Source organism: Chelonoidis abingdonii, chromosome 18 (genome assembly GCF_003597395.2).
Source record: "Chelonoidis abingdonii isolate Lonesome George chromosome 18, CheloAbing_2.0, whole genome shotgun sequence".
Classification (NCBI taxonomy): Eukaryota; Metazoa; Chordata; order Testudines; family Testudinidae; genus Chelonoidis; species Chelonoidis abingdonii.
Genome location: NC_133786.1, coordinates 2,526,195 through 2,550,519, shown reverse-complemented (window position 1 = coordinate 2,550,519; position 24,325 = coordinate 2,526,195). Strand labels below are relative to the sequence as shown.

General features: G+C 46.8%; 1 protein-coding gene across 1 annotated transcript in view; it reads right to left on the bottom strand.

Annotated features, from left to right (window-relative positions):
- The window catches only part of HEPACAM (hepatic and glial cell adhesion molecule), a 71,611-nt gene extending 61,693 nt beyond the window's left edge, over positions 1-9,918 (bottom strand). Inside the window, exon 1 of the mRNA XM_032767147.2 lies at positions 9,512-9,918. Coding sequence (XP_032623038.1) covers positions 9,512-9,596 — 85 coding nt within the window. The 5' untranslated portion in view covers positions 9,597-9,918. The remainder of the gene's footprint in view (positions 1-9,511) is intronic.
- Between the last annotated feature and the right edge of the window lie 14,407 nt (positions 9,919-24,325).

Genomic DNA, 24,325 nt, shown 5'->3' with positions numbered 1-24,325 from the left:
CAGAGAGAATGTTTCCTAGACTTCTACTTCTGGACTCCTTTTTTTTCCCTCATACGTTCATGTCCTAGACATTTTTCCAAATGGGGGCACATAGAGGCTGATGGCCTGAGATACCAATACACAAGGACAGCAGGAATTGAACCATGGGGAAGCTGAGCTTTTCATTTTAGGGCGAGGATTAAGAGAACAACATCATCACCAAAAAACAACCACGAAACACACAAATGAACAACAGTGGATGTGCACACGTTAACATCACTGCGTTGGAGGGCATTCACAAAAGAAAACTGACTGAATGTAGATGGGAATACTTTCCACACCTATTGAAGTGTCTATTAGCTATCTGACATCAAGTCACCTGCTTGAATCCATAAATTGTGTCAAAAAATGCATAACCAACTTTTATACAATCGCATAGATCATGATGGCTGGGAAGGACCCTCGAGAGGTTATCTAGGAACAGTCTCCTCGCCACTAATTTTCTGCATGGCAGTTTCTGGGCTCACTGTCTGCATCTATGATGCAATGGCCATTCAGCAACTTGTAGAATAGAATCTTCCTCCTCCTCCTCTCTGCAGATGCCCATGGTGGCCAGTCTCCCCTCTCTGCTGTACATCGACTTCACTCATTGTCCCCACTCCCAGCTGACCTTTTTCCATCATTTCCCCATGCTCCAGCCCTCTTTTTCCTCTCACTTTCCTCAAACAGCCTTCCAACCTCTCGCCTGCCTCCCTATTCCCCTCTCCATTGATCCTCTGCCCATCTCTTGTTTCTCGGCCCTTAGAGTCCTCCTTCCTCCTCTCCCTTGTCCATCGCAGCCTTGGCTTGGTCCTTACCCACCACATTTCCAGCCCAAGCAGCAGAGAATCCTGTGGCACCTTATAGACTAACAGACGTTTTGGAGCGTGAGCTTTCGTGGGTGAATACCCACTTCGTCAGACGCAGGTCCTGCGTCTGACGAAGTGGGTATTCACCCACGAAAGCTCACGCTCCAAAACGTCTGTTAGTCTATAAGGTGCCACAGGATTCTCTGCTGCTTGGGCTGGAAATGTGGTGGGTAAGGACCAAGCCAAGGCTGCGATGGACAAGGGAGAGGAGGAAGGAGGACTCTAAGGGCCGAGAAACAAGAGATGGGCAGAGGATCAATGGAGAGGGGAATAGGGAGGCAGGCGAGAGGTTGGAAGGCTGTTTGAGGAAAGTGAGAGGAAAAAGAGGGCTGGAGCATGGGGAAATGATGGAAAAAGGTCAGCTGGGAGTGGGGACAATGAGTGAAGTCGATGTACAGCAGAGAGGGGAGACTGGCCACCATGGGCATCTGCAGAGAGGAGGAGGAGGAAGATTCTATTCTACAAGTTGCTGAATGGCCATTGCATCATAGATGCAGACAGTGAGCCCAGAAACTGCCATGCAGAAAATAGCCAGTTGCTAGGAGATATGGGTACTCTTGTTCCTCCCTCTCCTCTCTGTCTGTGTGCAACCTGTATCCCTAATGCTTCCTCTGAGCCTCTTTTCCCCTGCAATTGATTTTCTTCTGCTTAAATGTTTATTTTCTCTCTGACATTTATCTCTCTCTCCCAGCATCAATGTCCCCTGCATGCCTCTCCAACTCCAATGTCAGGCAGTCGCTCTCTCCATCTCTGGTACTCACATGGCTCCATTACTGTCACATCTGGCCAGCCAATGATCTTTAACATATTTAGCTTCACACACCGCAGTGATCACTCTTTGTTTGGAGCCAACATAGCTTTTGAGGAGCATTACTTGTAAGCCAGTGATAGAGCTGGGCAAAAATTTTCAACTATTTTCTTCCCCAAAAGGGCGTTTCATTGAAAACAGGTCACAGAGCAGCAAAAGGGAAAACGAAGGTTTGACTCTGACACCCTGTAACTCTCCCAAAGTTGGGGAAGTTTTGAAATGTTACAGAGTGAAAAAGGAAAATGAAAAAGTGAGGGGGAAAGAAAACACAACAAAACATTCATTCATTGCACTGACTGCAAAAAGGAAAAGTGCAAAAGGAAACGTAAAAAAAATTCAAAACCTGATATTTTTGGGTTTTCAATGACAGATTGGAACAAAAACTTCTATTTAAATGAAAATAAACAAAGAAGAACTTCTCCTGTGAAAAATAAAAAAAATGTGAATGAAAATTTTTCATGGAACAAACCTGTTTTTTCCATCACCTCTAGTCAATATCATGATCCCCAGTTCACTGCCTAGCAAACAGACACTGAGATTTGCCCCACATCATAGACCAAGTCAGTGTTACCAAGAACCTACGTTAGAATCCAGGTCTCTTGTCTCCTAGGCCAATGTCTAAGCCATTAGATGACAGTGTGTCACAGGAATTGTCACTGTTCCATTGATATTGACCATTATTAAGGCAATTTGAGACTTCCCTTGAAGCAAGCTCTGCATAATGCCCTGGAAAATGGGTGTCATAGAAGCACCGTGGCTCATTTCTGCAGAAGGTTTTCAAATGTCAAGTGAGTTCTCCTGTTAAAGTGGCTCAGTCAGGTATAGTATGAGGAAAGAATGTGAAAAAATGAGGCCTAATCTGTGGTTTAGCACTGCTAGCATGGATATGTTTTTTATTCTTATGGTAAAGGCGGGTGGGGAGGGAGGGTGTCTCAAACATTTGACTAATAAGGGTGACCAGCCCGGAAAGGCTGAGAAACATTGGCCTAGGGCTGAACTCAGCCTTGCAGCACCACACCTGCACTTCCAGCACTCATAGCGGAAACAAGCTGCAGCTATATTCTCTTAGGTAGTGTCCTGCCTCAGAGGAGACCTGAGTCTGCAAAGACCCTGAAGCACTAGGGAGCATCTCAATGGAATCCTACCTTCAAAATCCACTGCTCTGGGTGGGGGGCTGACAACCCCCCACCAGCAGGGGACACTGTGTGTCAGGCTCTGCCCGCAATTCAGCCAAGCAGAGACAATTCAGCTGACGGGGTAATGTTGTGGGCCCTCCCTGTTGCCCGCTGTTCCTGTCTGGGCAGAAGATGGGATCCTTGATGCTCCTTACAGGTGGGCGGGCCCTTCTGGATGCCCTATGCCACTGCCCTTGTCTCTTTGGAGGAAAGGTGGGTACCCTGCCACCACCATTCAAAACACGGGACCAGAGCTAGTGGGGGGCCCATGTCATGTTGTGCCTAGTGTCCTGGATTGCCTTAATCCAGCCCTGGCCAAGGCTGAGATTACAAAGTGCCATGGGGAAGGATGTGGGGTTCAGCTGAGAATGGTTCCCCTCTGCAGGAAGTAGGGGAAGCTGTGTGAGACTGGAAAGTGTATTGGGAGCTCTGGAGATGGACTGCCCCAGGGCCAGGGATTCCCAGCGACAGGGGCACGCTGGAAGACCTTAGCTGCAGACTGACTCTGTCCGAGTGGTGACTCGGAGGAGCCATTCATTCTGAGTGGGGCTTTAGTCACAGGAGCCTAGGACAGGGCTGCCAAGCATCGTGCAACTCATGTGACATCCCCGTGTTCGGCAGCCCCATCATGCCTGCTCATTGGCTCAGCAGGATTCTCATGCCATGGGTTGAGCTGACTGAAGGCAGCTGGGCAGTTCCCTATGGCCCTGCCCCACCAGTTCTTCTCTGTGATCATCAGTGGGTGAGAGTGGCCCACAGCCAGAGAAGGGAGTGCCTAGCTCAGCAACACTCCTAGCCTGGAACTGACCTCTCTTCTCCCCTCTGCCAGGCTCAACCATGGCGGGGGGCGGGGGGGATGTTCACCTGAAAGCTGGGGGAAATGTCTGCCTCTAGCCATTCATGATTACACTACAAGTGGGGGCCACTGAACGGTCTGTTACCGCAGAGCCTTCCCTGACACAGACCAGCCACTCTTCTTTTAGTGACAAATATAACCATGGGCTATTGGCTGCATGTCAGGGACCACAGGCCTGGACCACTGGACCACAGGGCTCTCATGTGCTACTCAACTCCGACCTGCTAATTGCTTGCCAGAGTAGGACCTGAACCCTGGCAGAGGAATCCAGTGCAGGGATCTGATCTGTGGAACCCTGGGAGCCCTGCCTGGCTCCCAGCTCTTATTTAACCCAAGCCCAGGGACAGGAAGTTGTCCATTCAGCTGGGTTCTCCCTGCTGAGGGCTGCTTCCCAGTAACACCTGCTTCTGTTCACCTGACCCTGCCTGCCTCCTGTCACATGACTGACTGTAGCCTCCTGCTATCTGACCTGGCCTGACTACTGTCTCCTGCTCTGACCCTAGGTCATACCATCCATGTCCTGGTTGTGACACTGTGACATTTACATGCCTGACATCAGTAAGTGAAAGAGCTCTCTGTCCTGGAGAGCACTCAAAACCTGTCAGCCCAGATGTGACCCATCATCCGACTCATCATCCCACCTGTGACCCTGGGGCCTGGTTATCTCATTACCCCAACCCCATCATCCCATCTGTGACCCTGGGACCTGGTATCCTGTTACTTCAACCCCATCATGCCAGCTGTGACCCTGGAGCCTGGTTTTGAGACACCTGGCATTGGCCACTGTTGGAAGACAGAATACTGGGCTAGATGGACCTTTGGTCTGATCCAGTATGGCCATTCGTATCCCATTACCCTGACCCGATCATCCCACCTGTGACCCTAGGGCCTGGTTATCCTGGTACCCTGACCCATCATCCTGGTAGTGACCTGGGGCCTGGCTATCCCATTCTTGCACCAGGTTTAAGTATATGAGTGCATCTCTTAGCAGTAAACCCCAGTCTCTGAACATCTCTCCATCAGGCAGGGAGGAGAGTTGGAGATTGGTGTCCTGGCTGGGTATAGAGAGGGTGTCTGCTTTGACAAACTGGGCCATCAGCAGCTAAAACCTTGTGCTGGATTCTACATAGAAGGTTCCTGGGTTTGACCTTCCATGGTCATCTTGGTCAACTGAGCCAAATCCGAACCAACCATGGTAGATGCAGATATCTAAGTCACAAATGGAAAATCCAGGACTCCCTGGTGTGCACATGTAGTTTCCCACAACAGACCATCAAACATCTCACCACCTACTGCCCAATATATAAATTGGAAGGAGGCCTCACTGCAATAATTCTGCTACTCCTGATGTAGCCATTTGGCTTGATCAGCTTCAGCTGAAATTGTAGTCACTGTTCTATACCAGCCATACAAAAGCAGCAGCAGCTAAAAGAGAGGAAAAGGCTGAGCTACGTTAGTCCAAGCACATGTTGCAGTCCTATTTCATTGCATTTAATGGGGAAGGAACAACGTGTTCCACATCAAAGATGATATTTTTAAATGATCAATGGTGGCTCAGAACCACATTTTGCAGACTGGTTCCTTCTCAAAATATGTTTATTTTTAAGAGTCCAAAGTAAATATTCGTTGAGCCCTTACAGGGTGCAAACACCTGACCCTCCCAAAAAGCATGTGTTCACTGCCTGCCGCCCCCTCCCTGAATGGCCCTACTGAAGAGGAAGGCATTTTGCCAAGTATGTCTTACTGCTGGGATCCACGGCTGTTCACACCGATTGATACCCCATCACTGACAGCAAAACCCATTCATGACTAAGCAGAAAGAACTGTGTTTTGCCTTGGTGACAGAGGCAGATGGAGTAGGACACACCTGTGTGAGGTGGGCAGAGGAAGCATGTATACTGAGTAAGTGAAAGCAGCCGGTTGGTTGGCATTACCTTACCCTGCATGTGGTGCTCCATCCTGCTCTCAGTCACCTTGAATGGGACTAGCAGAGAGAGGCAGGATCGGAGCTGTGCAAGGCATAGGGTGGGGCTGACTCATGTAAGTAATAACAAAAGGGGATGGTAAAAAGGATGGAGGAAGATAAAAGCACAAGTCAAGATGCTCAGAACAAAATTAAACAAGGAACCAAAGGACACAAAAGAAATTATTGACTTGCTTGTATACCACTACTAGGAGTCTGGGTAACAAGAGGATTTGGAATTGTTCATTGATGTGCATAATTCAAGCTAGTTGTAATGAAGCCTGGTGGGATGATGTGCACAATTGGAATGTTAAAATCAACGGTTATAATCTATTCAGGAAGAGTCAAGTAGACAAAAGGGGAGCGGAAGTGAGACTGTCAAAAATGGTATTATTTGTGTCTGAGTCACTGATAACTCAGAAGAAAATTAACTTAAATGTTTATGGATCAATGTCCTAATAGATAGACACACACTTGTGCTCTGCTACAGACCACCAGATCATGCCAGCAGACAGGACGACGGCTTCCACACACACCTGTTTCCAATGTGTAAGGAAAAAAAGCTGTGTGATCATGAGGGACTTCAATTAGAGTGACTTTCGGTGGAGGGCTCATGCAGTCAGTGCTAAAACATTCTTGGATTTTCTAAATATTATACATGACAATTTCCTGGGGGAATTCTTTATTAGACTTTATCCTCACAGATAAAGAGGTGCTTATCACAGAATTAACAATTAATGGTATCTTAGGTGCAAGTGAGCTTGACTTGATCACATTTATCATGTACCAAACAATAAAGCCCAGACCAGTAATATATATATTTGGTGCTTCAGAATGTTTAACACAAGTAAGAGCCAAATCAGCTGGGAGGAAGAATTTAATCAGAACAGTATAAATGATAATTAGAAGTTGTCTAAGAACACCTTCCCAGAAGCCCAAAAAGGCACAATCCCACAACTGAGGAAGAAGTTAAAAAAAAGCTAGTTAAAAAAAAAAAAAAAGACCTAGTTTAGCGGGGAATTGAAGGCAGCTACAATATACAACAAATGAAAAATAAAGAAAGTTGATAGTAATTAACAAAATCTGAAACAAAGTATACAAAATTGATAAGGGAAGCAAAGGGACACAAGGAGAAATCTATGGCCAGAGACAACGATAATGAGTTTATTATGTATATTAATATCTAAAATAATCCTAACAATGGTACCAGTCCATTACGAGATGGCACTGGTAGAATTATAAATAATAATGGAGAAAAAGAAGAAGTGTTCAATAAACGTTTCTATTCTGTAGTTGGGGAAAAGTCAGATAACACTTTCCATTCCACTTGTATCTCAGTGACATTAAATGGCAGCTACAGAAGTTCGACATTTTAAAATCTGCAGGTCCTGATAACTTGCATCTAAGAGTTTTAAAAGAGCTGGCTGAGGAGTTGGCTGGACCATTAATGTTGATTTCCAGTATGCCTTGGAACACTAGGGGAAGTTCCAGAAGACTGGAATAATGCTGATGTTGTACCACTATTTAAAAAGGGTAAATGGATGACCTAGATAATTATAGGACTGTCAGTCTGATATCAGTCCTGGACAAGATCATGGAGTGGCTGATATGGGACTCAGTTAATAAAGAACTACAGGAGGGTAATGTAACTGATGCCAATCAACATGGGTTTATGGAAAATAGATCCCGTCATACTAACTTGATATCTTTTTTTAATAGGATTACAAATTTGGCTGATAAAGGGAATAGTGTTAAAATAATACACTTAGACGTCTGTAAGGCATTTGACTTGGTACCACATGACATTTTGAATAAAAAACTAGAATATAATATTAACGTGGCACACATTAAATGCATTAAAATCTGGCTCACTGATAGGTCTGAAAATGAAACTGTAAATGGGGAAATCATCATCGAGCTGGTATGCTTCCAGTGGGGTCCCGCAGGGCTCGGTTCATTGGCCCTACTCAATTTAACATTTTTATCAATTACTTGGAAGAAAACATAAAATCATCCTTGATAAAGTTTGCAGATGACATAAAAATTGGGATGTGGTAAACAATGAAGAGGACAGGTCACTGATACTGAGCCATCCGGATTGCTGGTAATCTTTTTCAGAACTACTGCTTCCCAGGAGAGAGTCCCCCAGCCTGTAAGCATGGCTTACCTTCTTTGTTCCTAGATGTATACATTTACTCATATTAAAAAACACATATTGTTTGCTTGCACGCAGTTTACCAAGCAATCCAGATCGCTCTGTATCACTGACCTGTCCTCTTCACTATTTATCACCCCCCAATTTGTGTGTCAACTGCACACTTTGTCAGTGACCATTTTATGTTTTCTTCCACATCGCTGATGATAAATGTTAAAAAGCGAAGGGCCAGTAGCTGATCCCTGAGGGACCTCACTGGAAACACACCTGCTTGATAAAGATCCAAATCCAGTGTCAGTGCTTTAGCCAAAGAGCTTCCGGCAATACGAGATGACCTGTAGCTGCTGCAGCACATTGGACACCTTTCTGTGCCCTTCCTGCCTAGGCCCTTTCAGATGTAACCCAGCTCTGTTGGGTTGGGACAGGCTGAGAGTCTGGCTCCTCCATGGAAAGAGCAGATCTAACAGCCCTAGTGTTTACCTCACATTCCCATGGTTTACCTCCCTTCCTGGAGGCCTCTCAGCTTTAGCATCTGATCAGTCGGCATCACTGTGGAGTGTGGGGTTTAGAGCTATTTGAACATACAAGCCACAAAAAATAGCACAGACCGTTCTAGAGAGAAATATCTTCATTTAGCTACTGAAAGGACTGGGACAAACTGTTCCCAATGTGCTCACTGCACAACCAGAACAGTTGAGTGGGACACTGGGGCACTCACAACTAACCAGCTACTGGGCAGAGTCTGTAGCTGGCAGGAGGGGACTAGCATGAGCACAGCATGGTACCAAAAGGGACTTTTCAAAAGGTAAATTAAAGTAGAAATTTTCTCTCTCAGGAAAGCCCATTCCAGAGAGTGTCTGTACAATGCATGTGTGGGCTGCCACAAGAAACAGTGACATGGGAGACAGTTCTTCCCAGTAGCAGCTGGTTAAATCAAACTGGATCCAGGCTCACAGGCAGCACTCATTCAATTCCACATCTCTTGGGAGCTGGGATGTCGATATGAACATAGAGAAGTTTGTGCAGGAGCAAGCTTTTTAAATAAACTACTTTTATGGTATTTCTACAGTAATATCAGGAACCAGTTACTTCCCAAATGTGATCCGGTCTCTTTTACACTTTGACTAGGGCGTGAGTCAAAACGTATAGCCAGCAAGCATGGCAGGAATGACATAACATTTTGTTTGAACTTTCCAGCATCTCCAGAACTTGGCTTAGCATTAAACACAGCTGAATTATGGGTCTCAACTAATTTCAATTGTCTTTCCAGAAGAGGGTGTTAGAATAACTCACGACAAACTATCCTGCTTCTACAAACTCATTCAAACAGAACAAACACTCCCCAGGCGCGATTCAGTGTCTGATTTCAGAAGCACAAACCAACAATGTGTTCTACAAGAAACTGCTCGTTAATTCTTTCTCGTTATATTGAAATGCAGCTGGAACAATCCTTTCCCAAAGTCAGAAAGCTGCTGTGTGAGGGAAAAGAAAAGGTATTCAGGAATGTTGCTTGAATGAACATCCCCTGATCATGTAGGGGCTAAGTAGGCTCATGAACACCAGCATTCAGCTCCAAAGCCTCACCTCACCCCCATCTTCACGCCACACAATGACATCTGCACACCCTCTCCCACTTCCCAGCTTCTTAAAGAGATTCGCTTTCCTACCTGGGTGGATTAGAAGAAGGCACACTAAGTGCACGAAAGCTGGAGCACTAGGGACTCTGGATAAGGCTTCCCTTTCTCTCTTCATTTTGTGTTTAGCTTTAGGTCCCTCTCGCAGACAATTGGCATGATTTGTCCACTCCAGGCACGTCCCTCAGTACTGCTTGGAGTTGTTCTGCCACCGCTCAGCCCTGCCAACTTCTCTGTGAATAGACAGACCTCTGTGTGTTGTTGAGTTTGTCTTTTCTTTTGGTCAGACCTGACATTTTCTGGTTTCATGAACCCTACACTCTCAGCATCAGGAGATTAGCTGCCAGGACTGAGAAATAATGAACAATATCTCCAAATCTTCAAACACAAAAGTAACAGCAAAGGCCTGACTTAAATCTCTGAAAACAAGCAGCTTCTGAATCCCAGCTGACAGTGCCTTTCGCTCGCTCCTTGAGAGCGCAGTGCACACTACATTGCATGTGCAGTTCTCCTTGAAATGCACTGGCAGGGCAGTTATACAGGGCATTTGCATTTCCTGGCCTCTTGGGCTCAAGCCAGACACTTAACATTGTTTTAAAGGGGTTGCGTTCTTTGTGGTAACTGTGCAGTGGAGTTTGCCAAGCTTCACTGGCTCATTGGATCACAAATAACTGTGCTCTGATGTCTCAGATGGTCAAAGCTCCTGAGGTTCATTAAACAGGACTTTCTTTATAGGAAGCAGCATGAGGAAGGGGGGGACTGCTGCCCCCTAGAGGAACCCCTACTCCTGTAAAAAGGGTTTAGATACCTTAACCAATACTTTCCCTTCCTCATGGAGGAAGGGGCTCCTTCCTGATGCAGGATGCTATCTACTGCCCATTCTTAGAGCAGTTTAGGCTGAGGATATTTGTTGAGATTCCCTCCAAGACCTTTTCCACTTGGCTTATCCAACCCTACAACATTGCCATGAGTGGATTTTCCATACCATACCCTTCTGCTAGGCAGTGCCAGGAGCAATAAGGGCTGAGTTCACTATCTAGGGGTTCCTCTTAATGTTACAAAACCAAACCAGCTCAAGCCCCTCTGCCCGCCCCCCCAAATCTCGGAAAACTACCCCCCCACACACACAGTGCCTCTAAGGGGCAATGCTTCCTCACTCGCAAACACCAAGTCTGGAGATAACAAGAGAATACAGTTATTAAAAGGGAGTGGCACCTCAGCATTCATTTGGGAAAAACACCATGATTCAAAAGTGTGCAAACCGTAAGTAAAGGCCTACCTCACGATATGGGGGCAGTGTCTTTGCCTCAGCTTTCCCCCTTGCAGTGTGAAAATCCAATCGACAAATGTCCCATTAACACACCACTTCCCTTCCCCTCTGCTGCACTTGCAAAGCCCGAGAATTCAGGGGTGCTCTTGCATGGGTTCGCTTCCCATCCCTGCAAGCGATGCCTCTGCTGCTGTCACTGCTCACCCCCACCGCTAATGTCTCTGCCACTGCTTGCCCCTCACCACTGCCTCCAGCTGTAGTGACATGTTCTGAGATTCCCACACTGAGCCCAGTTCTCGGTGATTTCAGCAGTGAGTGGGGAACCTTGCTGCTGCTGCGTCCTTTGTGTGATCTCTCACTGCAATGCTCTGCCCAAATCAGATGAAAGGCTCAGTCCCCCAGACCTGCTGATCAGTGATTTCAGCTCTATTGACCCCTGAGCAGAACCACAGGCTCTAAGTGGAGTCTGATCAGCTCTCTAAGTCCTGGAGGTGGAGGGTTAAATAGGATTCTTTAAACAGAGGCCATTCCACCAGGTAGAAACACTTGTCAAATCCAAGGGAAATCTGAGGGAGTGGACATTACCCCCTGCTTAGCAAGTGAGGTGTAGGACGTGTTAAGTACAAGTTTGTTGTCTTTTAGGCATACAATAAGGATAATTACATTTCATTACCCCTGCGGTCAAGACTAAAGTGAATTTTAATCTAAAACAGCCAAAACTAATCAGCTAAAACAGGTCTGGCTGCTGAGCACCTAGGTCAAGGGTAGGCAACCTGCAGCATGCAAGCTGATTTTCAGTGTCACTCACACTACCCGAGTCCTGGCCACTGATCCGGGGGGGGGGGGGGGAGCTCTGCATTTTAATTTAATTTCAATTGAAGCTTCTTAAACATTTTAAAAACTTTACTTTACATACAATAGTTTAGTTATATATTATAGTCTTATAGAAAGAGACCTTCTAAAAACGTTAAAATGTATTTCTGGCACGTGAAACCTTTAATTAGAGTGAATAAATGAAGACGCAGCACACCACTTCTGAAAGGTTGCAGACCCGTGTCTTAGGCCTGGTCTATGCTGGGAGGGGGAAATCGATCTAAGATACACAACGTCAGCTACGAAAACATTAACAAGAGTGTCGGATGAAAGATATGGAGGTGATTGCCCCCCTTTTAGTTCTAAGACGACTGAGAGGGAGCCTGATAACAGTCTTTATAACAGCCAGTAATAGATTTGAAGAGGACCGCGATCAATTGTTCTCCATGTCCATTGAGGATAGGACAAGTAGTAAAGGGCTTAATCTGCAGCAAGGAGATTTAGGTTAGATATTAGGAAAAAAATTCCCCTTATAAGGATAAATTCTGCAATAGTCTTCCAAGGGAGGGCATGGAATCCCCATCATTGGAAGTTTTTCAGAACAGGTTGGGCAACCCCCCTGCCACCAAAATGCCACTGAAGACCCAGAGTGGAGCCTTCCACCCCTGTCGGGCATGTAAAAGAAATAAAAAAGATGCAGGACCCTCCTAAGCGCGGGGCCCGATTCCGGGGAATCGGCTTAAAGCCGGCCCTGAGCCTTTGGGCTAGAGGGGTAAGCCAGAGGGATTTAAAGATCTCTTGGCCTTTGGTTTGTCACTGTGGTGTTTGGGACAAATTTCCCCTTCTGCGTGGGAGCTACCGCTGAGCATGGAAAGGCTGCTGTGTTTGCTGTACTGACACTCAGTGATGGAGTCATTCATTGTACCAAAGTGCTCTGCCACATTCATCAAAAGCAGCCCGTCTTCTAGCTGCAGATCTGGATCTTACATCACCAAAGGACACAGCCACATGACACCAGATGGTGCCCTTATGTCTGCAGAAGACATAGTCATCAGTGACAGTATCATCACAAACAGATCCTACATCATTGCCAGAGGCAGAACCACAGTCTCAGAACCAGTGCTGAAGGCTCAGCCACTACTCAGAAAGGCAGCACCAGCCACTGGATCCCAAATACAGTAACTCCTCGCTTAACGTTGTAGTTATGTTCCTGAAAAATGCAACTTTAAGCAAAATGATGTTAAGTGAATCCAATTGCCCCATAAGAATTAATGTAAATGTGGGGGTTGGGTTCCAGGGAAGTTTTTTGTCTGGTGAAAATTATAGATATACACACAATATACATTCTAAACAAACTAATACTGTTCACAGCTATGATGATTGTGAAGCTTGGTTGAGGGGGTGAAGTTAGAGGGTGGAAGAGGGAGAGATATTTCCCAAGGAATGCCTTGCTGCTAAATGATGAACTAGCAGTCAGCTGAGCCCTCAAGGGTTAACACATTGTTGTTAATGTAGCCTCTCACACCAGGCAGCATGAACACGAGTGAGGGGAGACAGCATAGCAGATAGAGACAAATATACACCTTGGGTCTGGGAGAGAGAGAAACGCACACTGCGCCTTTAACTAAGCTGACCCACTCTTAAGTGCATTGTCTTTTTAAGTGGATCAGGAAGTTGAGAGAGCAGCTGCTGCCCCAAGCTCTCTGTCAGTGTCCTTACCCTGCTCTATATGGACAAGGGGTAAGTGGGGTGCAGGAGCAGTGGGGAGGGGGACACCCTGACATTAGCCTCCCTCCTGCACAGCAAGCAGGAGTCTCTGGGAGCAGCTGCAAGGCAGAGGCGGGAAGGACAGCTGAACTGCTGATTGCTAGCCTGCTGGGCAGCTGCAGCACAGGGAACTTAGGGGAGCTGATGGGGGGGCCTGCTGGTCCACCCTGGTTCCAAGCCTCCACCAGCCAGCTGCAATGGGCTGCTCTTCCTGCAAGCAGTGGACAAAGCAGGCGGCTGCCAAACGATGTTAGAAGGGAGGATTGCACAACTTTAAACAGCCATGTTCCCTAATTGATCAGCAACATAACAAGGTTAACTGGAACAACTTTAAGTGAGGAGTTACTGTAGCCTGGTGTGTAGCCATTTGTCTCTTCACAGCATGTAAATAGGGCCCTACCAAATTCACCATCTATTTTGGTCAAATTCATGGTCGCAGGATTTTAAAAATTGTAAGTGTCATGATTTCAGCTATTTAAATCTGAAATTTCACAGTGTTGTAATTGTATGGGTCCTGACCCAAAAAGGAGGTTTTATTGTGTGTGTGGGGGGGGGGTTACAAGGCTATTTTGGAAGTGGCTGCAGTCAATTTTCCCTCTAATTTTTTATATCTATGTGTGGAATGAATTTTGTGCACCAATATGGAGGGTAGGGATAGTGTCATCTGCAAACAGAGTGCAGTCCATGCCATCCTCCAGATCATTATGAAGATATTGAACAAAACCAGCCCTAGGACTGACCCTTGGGGCACTCCACTTGAAACCAGCTGCCAACTAGACATGGAGCCATTGATCACCATCCTTTGAGCCTGACAGTCTAGCCAGCTTTCTATCCACCTTATAGTCCAATCATCCAGCCCATACTTCTTTAACTTGCTGGCAAGAATACTGTGGGATACTGTTATCAAAAGCTTTGCTAAAGTCAAGGAACAACACATCCTCTGCTTTCCTCTCATCCACAGAGCCAGTTAGGCAGAAGGCAATTAGGTTAGTCAGGCGTGACTTGCCCTTGGTGAATCCATGTTGACTGTTCCTGATCACTTTCCTCTCCTCTAAGTGCTTCAGAACTGATTCCTTGAGGACCTGCTCCATGATTTTTCCAGGGACTTCTCTCAGTTGCTTGTCTGCCCTTTCCCTGCTGAATGGATGAGCTAAGCTGTGAAGTACCTCAGAGGCTAATGAGAACATGTGTATACCAATGGATCACAGGGTGTTTACTGTTAAGAGATTTAATTCTTGTAGATTGGAGGGAGATTGTGAAATACTGAGATTTTGGAGCAGTGTATGCCTCTTGCTGCAGTTTTTGCAAAATTTAAGCACCAGTGTGGGACAATATATGTATTTGAGTGGAGAGGTAGGATCCCCTTTCTCAAACAGTATAATCTACTAGAGAGGCAGCAGATTCGATCTATGTGGTTATTGAAAAGTCAGAAACAACAAAAAGCAGCCATCTTTCAAGGACTGTCTCTGGCACTACAGCTTTGCAGCTGCAAAATGAGTATAAAAGGCAGAGAGAAGCTTAAAGGTGCCAAATAAATTGGCAGAAAACTGTCACTCTGCCCCATATGATAGAAAGTTTACATCCCGGGATTTAGTGGCTAGTGAGGCCTTGGGAAGTGTCTTGTTGGACAATGAAGAGCTGAAGCTGAGTGATGTAAAGAAAAGTGATGTTAGTAGGAGCTTTGGCACAGACTAAGTTCACTGCAGAGCCAAGAGTGGACTAGATATTCGGGAATAGTGGAAGTGTTAAAGAGGATGTTAATTAAAAAAAAGGGAACACACCTAGTAAGTCAAAGAAAAATGACTAACACTGTCACCAAAACTGTATTGAAATCTTAGTTGGTGGAGACTCAGAAGAATGAAGAGCTCAAAAAATGGCAGTAAAACAGAATGTTGCTAAGAGCAGCTAACAAAGCTCAGGCCAAAAAGTTATTTCACCTTTGAACACAGCAATCAAAGCTTAAATATAAAAATAAAACCACAGTTAGAAATGTGAGCTGCTTAATTTAGGGGAAGCCCAGTGAAAAATGAGAAGCTATTTCCAGTGGCAAGGAGCATGAAGTGGGAGATTAGGGAACTTATGCAGTACGTCTCAGATAAAAGGCCAGTTGGGAAGGTCCGTACTATGTAATGGATTGTTGAACTACTGTCATGCAAAATTTTAGAGCATCAGTGGGTGAGGTGGAATTGGAGGAAATTTGGTAGCCTGAAAAGGGAGAGGGTCATGGGAAGAGAGAGAAAACAGATATAGGAACAATACTGGTAGTTGGGAATAATAGCATGGAATCATGGATATCACAGTATTGTGGAAGGAAAAATCAGAGCGGGAGAGTTCAGTTGAAAAACCTGTTAAAGTGAAATAAACAACAAAATGAAGATATAACGGAGGATTTCAAGAATGCAAAGATACAGGACAGCTGTTTAGGGAAGTGGAAGTAGCATTCAATGAAATGGGAAAAATAATGAACCATTCTTTTCTAGTGTATCAAAAGTTACCTGTTTGTGGTATGGCAACTTCCTAATACAGGAGCTAGAGATAGGACTGTAGGAAATTCAAAGTGGCAAACCGTCTGTATTCATAACAAATAAAAATTTTGACTCAATGGACAAAAATAAAAGGAATAGATTGGTGCAGGGTTAGGCACTATCCAAGGGTCAGTTATGTTGAGAAGAGGTGCAATTTTGATGAGACATGGAGTCTTCCTGTGAAGGAGCAGAAAAACTGCCCGCCAGGAGTTAAAGAGAACCTTTTGGCCCAGCAAGCCCTGCCCCGTATCTCTGCAGCCAATGTTAGGCCCAGAGTGCGGAGAAAAGGAGACCTTGGCTCAGTTTGGGGCTGCCTAGCAAAGAGGCAGGAGCTACTGCCTCCCTACTGGAAAGGAAGGGTCAGTAGCCCACCAGCCAAGACAGCCACTAAGGAGTGTGAGGACGATCTTCCTGGCCAAGGGAAACTGCGGAGGAGACCTAGGAGCCTCTTGCACCTGAGGTGACTGCATGACTGCTGCCTAGAGACAGTGTGGGGTTTGCCCTCACCAACCTTATGGCTGCCATGCCCAAAGGAGCCTGGGATTGTGGCAGGGTGATACTCAAGATCCATGAGGGGGTGCTCTGGGAAGAAAGCCACCCCAGTGAATTGGAATATAGGGGCCATGCTCCCTGTTCAGGAGTAGACTCATACAGGGCCCTGGGTGGAAACGGAACACCTATGTCCCTCTATACCACCCCTCCTCCCCCACCTAAAAGACTGAGGCACCTCAACCAGGGAAACAAGGGGCCAGAGGTAAAGGGCACCACCCACTAGGCTGTCTGGCTCTCCAGGCACCCTGTTACCTTTCTCTGGTAGTAGCAGTAGCCACAGCCACAGAACTAAAATCACACGTTAAGGTTATTTGATGTCCAGTCCATAGGTACATTGGAATTTATCATGGCAGGTTACATCTTAAAGGAATATGTTGCTCAACCTCAGATACTGGTACAGACAGCTGGGGCAGTCTGAAACCCCCCAGATAAGTCATGTTGCCCCAAGGGGAGTGGCACCTGGTTATGTCATGAGGTACTTACCTTGGCTGAAGAAACCCCAAATTATACAGTATAGCTGAGACAATGGGAACAAGGTCAAGCCAAGGTTGCAAAGGCCGGAGAAGGCAAATATTGCGTAACCTTGCGGGCTGGACACTTAATAGGGCACATAACTGGCCAAAGTTCTGTTTTGCTCCAAGACAGGTTACCTGAATATGGGACAAGGCAATTTTTCCAGTTCCCCACCAGAAGATCACCAACATATCAGCTGCTGCCCTAGTCACAACAGTACAGTTAAGCCAAGTCACACCACCATTGCACTGAAGTGTGCAGACCTTATGGAGTAGGTGCTGTAGCAGAGCTCCAACTTTGTCCCCATGGATCCCGCACTTCTAGGCAGTATACGCTAGTCTCAGTGGCTCATTGCAACCCTCCACGTAACCTCTCTCCAGGGTTACAGTCTACTGAGCCCTTTTCATCATAAGCCAGCAAGGAGGTTGGGGAGAGAATTTCTACAGTCTCTGTTGTCCCTAGGGACTTATTTCAAGACAGTTTAGCCTCCTGTCCTGACAGGGGCCTGGCTTCCCTTCCCAGACGGTGTTTCTGTAGTGGTGGGTTGGGAGGAACCCAGGGCTGCCCTCTACTCCAGGTTCCAGCCCAGGGACCCTAATGGCAGTAGCTGTTAGCAGCCAACCTTTCACCACTAGAGTTGTTACATTTCCCTGGGCCACTTCCCCATAGCTCTCCCACTTCTCCACCCTTACCTTAGGGCTCCCTTATCAATGACTTGATTATGTCTTCATTAACTGGCCCTTCAACCACACTTCCTCTCCTCTAGTTCTCTTCAGCCTGATTGGAGTGAGCCCTTTTATAGTATCAAAAAGGGTCTTAAGTGGAGTCAGGTGTTCACATTACCTTACTGGCCTCACCTGCAGGTTAATTGGAGTCAGGTGTTCTCATTAGCCTGGAGCAGCGCCTGCTCTGGTCAGTCAGGGAACAGAAAACTGCTATCCAGTGGCCGGTATATCTGCCTTTGACTATTTTGTTGTACTCAACTGGCCTGGGTCTATCACAGCATCTAGAATGTTTGTTGACCTTAAGTTAGGAAAGCTGAAATTTTCAAAGTGATACAGATATGCTGGGAAATTCCCCATGCTGGAAGTTAGCATACAAGACTGGGGAACATCTGTGGATACAAATGCAACTACGCAAGCTATATTGGTGATCATGTTAATTACTTAGATTTGAAAAGAGGCGCTTGTTTAGGCAGTTTAGAAAGAAGAGATGTAAATGAAATACAGGCCTTGATGAAGCCTTAAAAAGATTCTATAGCTTTATGTGAGGGAGTGTTAGGAGGAAAGGCATATTTAGGCCTGACTGAAGCCAGCTGTGATCCAACAGTTTTACAGCTTATTGTGTTTAATGTTGTGCATGTGTAAGAAAGACACAGAGTAATCATGTCTGTGAGCAAAACAAAAGATAAAGTAATCACAAAACTAGAAGAAACTGGTTTGCACTAACATCAAACCTATGTTGACAGCAAAGGAGAGTTAACATGGAAATGACAGACTAATGCATATGTATAAGATAGCAGAAAGTAATATAAAGGGAAGCTGAAGCTGTGTATTGTCTGGTGCTGGATGTGATCATGGTGAGACCATCCTGATACGTTTTCCACTTGTAAGTAACTGATACTGCTTATGAGAGCTTTGCCTTAATGAAGATTTGTTAGATCCATCTGCTGAGTGGTGAACTGCAATCCAAGAATGTGCAAATAACCCTTCCTCTGTGCCGAATGCATCACCCCCTCGCCACGAGCAGAGACAGCAAAGAGACACAGTCATGGGTGCTGGAACTAGGGGTGCTGAGATGTTGCAGCACGCCCTGGCTTGAAGTGGCAGCACGCCCTGGCTTGAAGTGGCAGCACGCCCTGGCTTGAAGTCGTTTCCATCATATCCAGGGTTTACAGTTTGGTTCAGTGTCTCTCAGCACCCCCACTGTACACATTGTTCCAGCCCCACTGAATGCCGTGATGAGGTATTTTCATTCCAAAGCATATTACACACATACAGCTCTGCCGAAACCTGCCCCAAGGCCTTGCACAGTTCCAGCCCCTTCCCTAAGCAGCTCCCCCACCTGGCCTCAGAAAGTCTGTGGTGCTTAGTTAACAAGGACAGGACATGGCCCCCATACCTCCATGTTCCTGCAGGCTATGAATCCAAAGCCAAACCACAAGCAAGCATCGGCAAGATCAGTCCAGCCTGGGATGTTCCCATCTTGAGCTGATTTTGGAACAATGGATGGGTAGGATTGCCAGCTTTCTAATTGCACAAAACTGAACACTCATGCCCCACCACCTGCCTTGAGGCCACACCCCGCCATACCCCCTCTCTGAGGTCTTGCCCCCCTCTCATTCCAGCCCCCCTTCCTCCATTGCTCACTTTCCCCCACCCTCACTCATTTTCACTGGGTTGGGATGCAGGAGGGGGTGAGGTCTCCAGCCAGGGATGTAGGCTCCAGGGTGGGGCCAGAAATGAGGGGTTAAGGCTGCAGGAGGGGGCTCCAGGCTGGGGCAGGGCTCAGGAAGTTGGGGTGCGGTAGAGGGTGCAGGGTGTGGACTCCAGGAGGAGGCTTAGGGCTGGGGAAGGGGGTTGGGGTGAGGGAGGGAAGGAGTTTGGGGTGCAGGCTCCTGCAGTTTGGATGCAGGAGAGGGCTTGGGTTGCGGGAGGGGCTGCAGGCTCTGGTAGGGTGTTTGGGTGAGGGAGGGGGTTCTGACCTGGGGCAGGGGGTTTGGGGTGCATGCTCTGCAAGGGAGTTAGGGTGTGGGAGGGGATTCTAACCTGGGGTTTGGGGTGTGGGCCCTGGCCAGGCAGCACTTACCTCAGGCGGCTCCTGGTTGGCAGCACAGCAGGGCTAAGGCAGGCTCCCTGCCTGCCCTGGCTCCGCACTGCTCTGCAAAGCAGCTGCTATGTCCGGCCCATAGGTGGAGGCATGGCCAGGAGGTTCTGCACCATGAGCGGTGCCCATGCCCAAAGGTGCCACCCCACAGCTCCCATTAGCCACAGTTTCCAATCAATGGGAGCTGCGGAGGCAGTGCTGGGGGAGCGCGCAGAACTTCCCTGATTGCACCTGCACCTAGGGGGCTAGGTGGCTTCCGGGAGCTTTGCGGAGCCAAGGCAGGCAGGGAGCCTGCATTAGCCGTGCTGCGCTGCCGACTGGACTTTTAACAGCCTGGTCAGCAGTGCTGACTGGAACCGCCAGGGTCCCTTTTAGACTAGGCACTCCTCTCGAAAACTGGAAATCTGGCAAACCTATGGATGGGGTGCTGCCCTGGGGCAGAGGAATCATTAGAGGCCGCATAAGGTCCTTCTTAGCATCAGGCTTGGCATGTGGCAGTGGGGAAAATCCTGTACAAGTCTTTTCGTTCTCCTCCCACCCATCTGCTGTCAGCCAGGAGTCAAGGATGTGAAGGTGGCATAAAAGGCTGCAAGTGAGACCAGAATCAGGCCCAGCCTGGTCTGGGTGACATCCCTGTAAGAGGAAAAGGAAAGAAGTGTTGGTCACAGAGGGGTCCATGGCACTTAAAGCTCGCAGAGTGGGAAAAAAGGAGAGGTCAAAGTTACCCGAGGGTTGGCGAACAGGAAGTTGGTGTGGGCAAAGTAAGGGAAACTGTAGAAGCAAGAAAGTAGCTAAAGCAGAAGAGAGGCAGAGGGAAGCAGAGAGCCATACCTGCAAATATGGCTCTGTCATAGCTTTCCTACTCAGATCTGAACCTTAGAGTTCAGAAAATAAGTTGTTAGCATGAAACCTCCAAGCTTAATTACCAGCTTGGATCTTATAGCGCTGCCACCAGCCAAAAATTCTAGTGTTTGGCTCACTCTGGTCTCCCCAAAACCTTCCTGGGGACCCAAGAACTCAGATACCCTGAGTCTCACAACAAAGGGAAAACCCCACTTCCTTCCCTCTTACCTCCTCCAGGCTCCCACTGGGTTACCCTAGAAGATTACTGTACTTAAACTCCTGAATTACAAAACAGAGAGGACAATTCACCTCCCCCTCCTTCTTTTCCCCCCTCCCAGTCTTTCCCTGAGAGAGACAGTAATCACTGGCACAGAGATCCTCCCTGAGCCTCAACTAGAAAGAAAATCCAACAAGTTTTAAAAGAAAGCTTTATATAAAAGAAAGAAAGACATAAAAATGGTCTCTGTATCAAGATGACAATATACAGGATCAATTGCTTAAAAGAAAAAATGAATAAAACAGCCTTATCCAAAAAAGAATACAATTTAAAACATTCCAGCAACTACACACATGTAAATACAAAAACAATATAAAAACCTATATTGTCTTAACCTGACTTACAACTGGAACAGAAGATTAGAAGCCTGAAGGTAGAGAGATCCCTCCAGAGCGAGAGAGCACTAGAACAGAACAAAGAACACCCCCCGAAAAACTTCCCTCCCTGAGCTTTGAAAAATCCGGTTTCCTGATTGGTCCTCTGGTCAGGTGTTTGGTTCCCTTTGTTAACCCTTTACAGGCAAAAGAAACATTAACCCTTAGCTATCTGTTTATGACAGGCTCCCAGCTCCCCTGCTCAGGGGCATTTGCTAGGAACTGCTGCCTGACTTGGGATTCCTTTAAAATAGAATACCAGGCTGTCAGATTCCTGCTGCAGAGCTGCCCTGCACTAGCAGTGGTGTCAACAAATCAAAGTTGACCCTCCTCGGCCCTTTGAGAAAAGCCTTGCAGATGCCTCCATTCTGGTTTGTGAGTTTTCTATTGGAATTGTCACACACCGTCTGAGCTGGAGCTTCTCTGTCCTTGGAGTCCTCAGAGTTCCCAGGGGTTCAGGTGTCCTGACCCGCCTCTTGCTCTCTCAAATCTGGCTGCTGCAGTGCTGCAAGTGTGCCAGGCTGTTCTATGTGATGCTGTTGAGGTTCTGCACTAAAGTACAATTTTCATAGAGGGTAAGGCTAGAAAGGACCATTAGATCATCTGCTGTGACCTAGGATGATGCTGGGGGCACACTGCCCCCCAGTTTCTGTTAGAGGGGTAAGTAGGCCCTTGTGGAACACATCAGTGTGTTAATGACTGTGAAGGAGGCAACATGAAGATGGCAGTGAATGTTTGAGATTTTGTCTTTAACTTTCTGGAGTGGTGGATGTGTCCTGATGCTTCCTTAACAGTCAGGAAATGAAGGCTTGTCTTGTGTTAATTCCCTGTTGTATATACATGGTTTGTACCTATGACAGAATTTATCCCTGTCTTGATACCTTATGCACCACTGTAATACTGTTTGTATGAAGATATCATGGAGGATAGGTTCATCAATGGCTCTTAGCCAGGATGGGCAGGGATGCAACCTCATGCTATGAGCGTCCCTAGCATCCCTGAACCTCACACTGGCCTCAGTCAGAAGACAGGATTCTGGGCTACATGGCCCATTGGTATGGCCATCCTTATTTTCTGAAGTATGCCTTTTAAGGTATCATTTGCAAACTCATAATTTTTGGGTCATATTTGCCCTCGTAAAATATGTGTGGTGACATGGGATGTGAAGTTATAAGATTTTCCTGTATGATGTTATTAACATGTTCCAAACCACAGCTCTGCCAAAGCAGAAGTTGGCAAACAGATCTGTCTTAAAAAACAGAATGTGTGCTCTACTTAATTTGCATTGCTCTGTTTCTGCATTAGGGAAGCTAGTTCACAGTGTCACCAGTTCCTTGATTGTATTGTGAGTCTCACATTATTTGGGGGTTTCCTTAAAGCCCCAGATGCTGCTGCTCCTCAATGAGGAAACGTGGTGTTCAAATAGTTACTTAAATGACCACGAGGTGTCACTGCTTTTCCATAAATTCCAAACTCCTTATTTACCACTAGGTAGCAAAAGTCTCTACTGCAGTATTGAAACGGAGCTCAGTTCCATAGCTGAGATGTGCGATCTGGGATCTAGTGCACAGCCCCACAATTCAGTGGTAGGAAGGAGTACATGCTACATTGTCATGTTTGTATTTGGTAACTGCAGAAGGGATCTCTTGCTTGAGACCTGAGCCCAATGTGTCACGGCACCTGCAGATCCAGACCTGTATTCTGGCATGCACACAGCTAGAGCTATGAGTGCGACTGGTCGCTGAACAATCAAGATCTCGCCATCCAGCAGCTCAAGTGAGAGGGGGAACCTCCCCTCATGTGGTTTATGGGGGCCACAGGGAACAAAGAACACCCTCTACAAAATGTGGAGCTCCTGAGGAAGGGATCCCTGCTCCAGCAGATTTGGGGGACTCTGGAAGACAGAGGTTGGGTGGTACTACTGGGAGTACAGCAGCGTTGTCCCCATACCTGGGTACTGAACTCTGCAGTGGGCTCCAAGGAGACCTCCCTTGGCTCACCACGAATCTTAAGTCTTGTTTAGATAGAAACCATACATAGATGCAGTTAGCTATATAATAAGATTCTAGGACTGTCACTCTGTGTATGCAGCGTTGTGGTACCCATGTTGGTCCCAAGATATTAGAGAGACAAGATGGGTGAGGGTAATATATTTTATTGGACCAACTTCTGTTGGTGAGACAAGCTTTCGAGATGTTGGTCCAATAAAAAATATTACCTCACCCACCTGTCACCCTGAAGCCCCAAATGGTTTGAGTCAGCTGGAAGCTGCTACCAACAGGGCTCTGTTTGTTGAGACTATCACCAGCCTCAGTCACTTGGAGCCATGAGCTGCTACTGTCCAATTTTTAATTTTTTTTTTCTTCGGTAAACCACACTTTACAAATCACGCCCATGAGCCAGCACAGGCTTCTAGCTAGCAGTACCAGGTAAAAGGGCTCATTACAGGCAGGGCTGGTGGCACCATCCACTAGTGATGTCACCAGCACCTCCTGCTAGAAGATGCTGTTTTATAAACAAAAAAAACAAAAAAAGCTAAACTTTAAATGTTCAGGCTAAAATTTTCCACACTGGGCGTCAGCCTCAGGCTGTTTCTGTGAGTTGGGCCTGAGAGCCCCCAAACCAGCTCCCATTGTGGCTGGGCTGGCACAGCAAGCTCTCCTCCTCCCCAGTACTCCTGCACAGGGTCATGCTGCCTGAAGATCAGCTGCTGCTCTTTGCCACCCCCTGCCCCCCCCCCCTTCAGCTGCCCTCATGATGCTGGTAAACCAGGTGCCAGCTCTTGCCAATGCTGGAGGTGTCATAGCTGGATTCAGACCAGCTCAACTGTATATTAATATTGTTCAGGGTAGGTGTTAGACTTGCAAAGATGCGTTTAGATTCACCAAAATGCTTGTAAGTTGCTGTGCACATTAATCTTACTTGTAATGCCTGTATCCCATGCTAAGGTAATATAGGTTTACTTTATAATTGTAGAAATGCCTGCTTCAAATCTGTGCACCTGGGCAAGGAGTGGTTCACCCACCCACAAAGAAGGGCTATCAAAACTTAATGGGGCACTGTAGGATGAGAACTTCAGCGAATTGC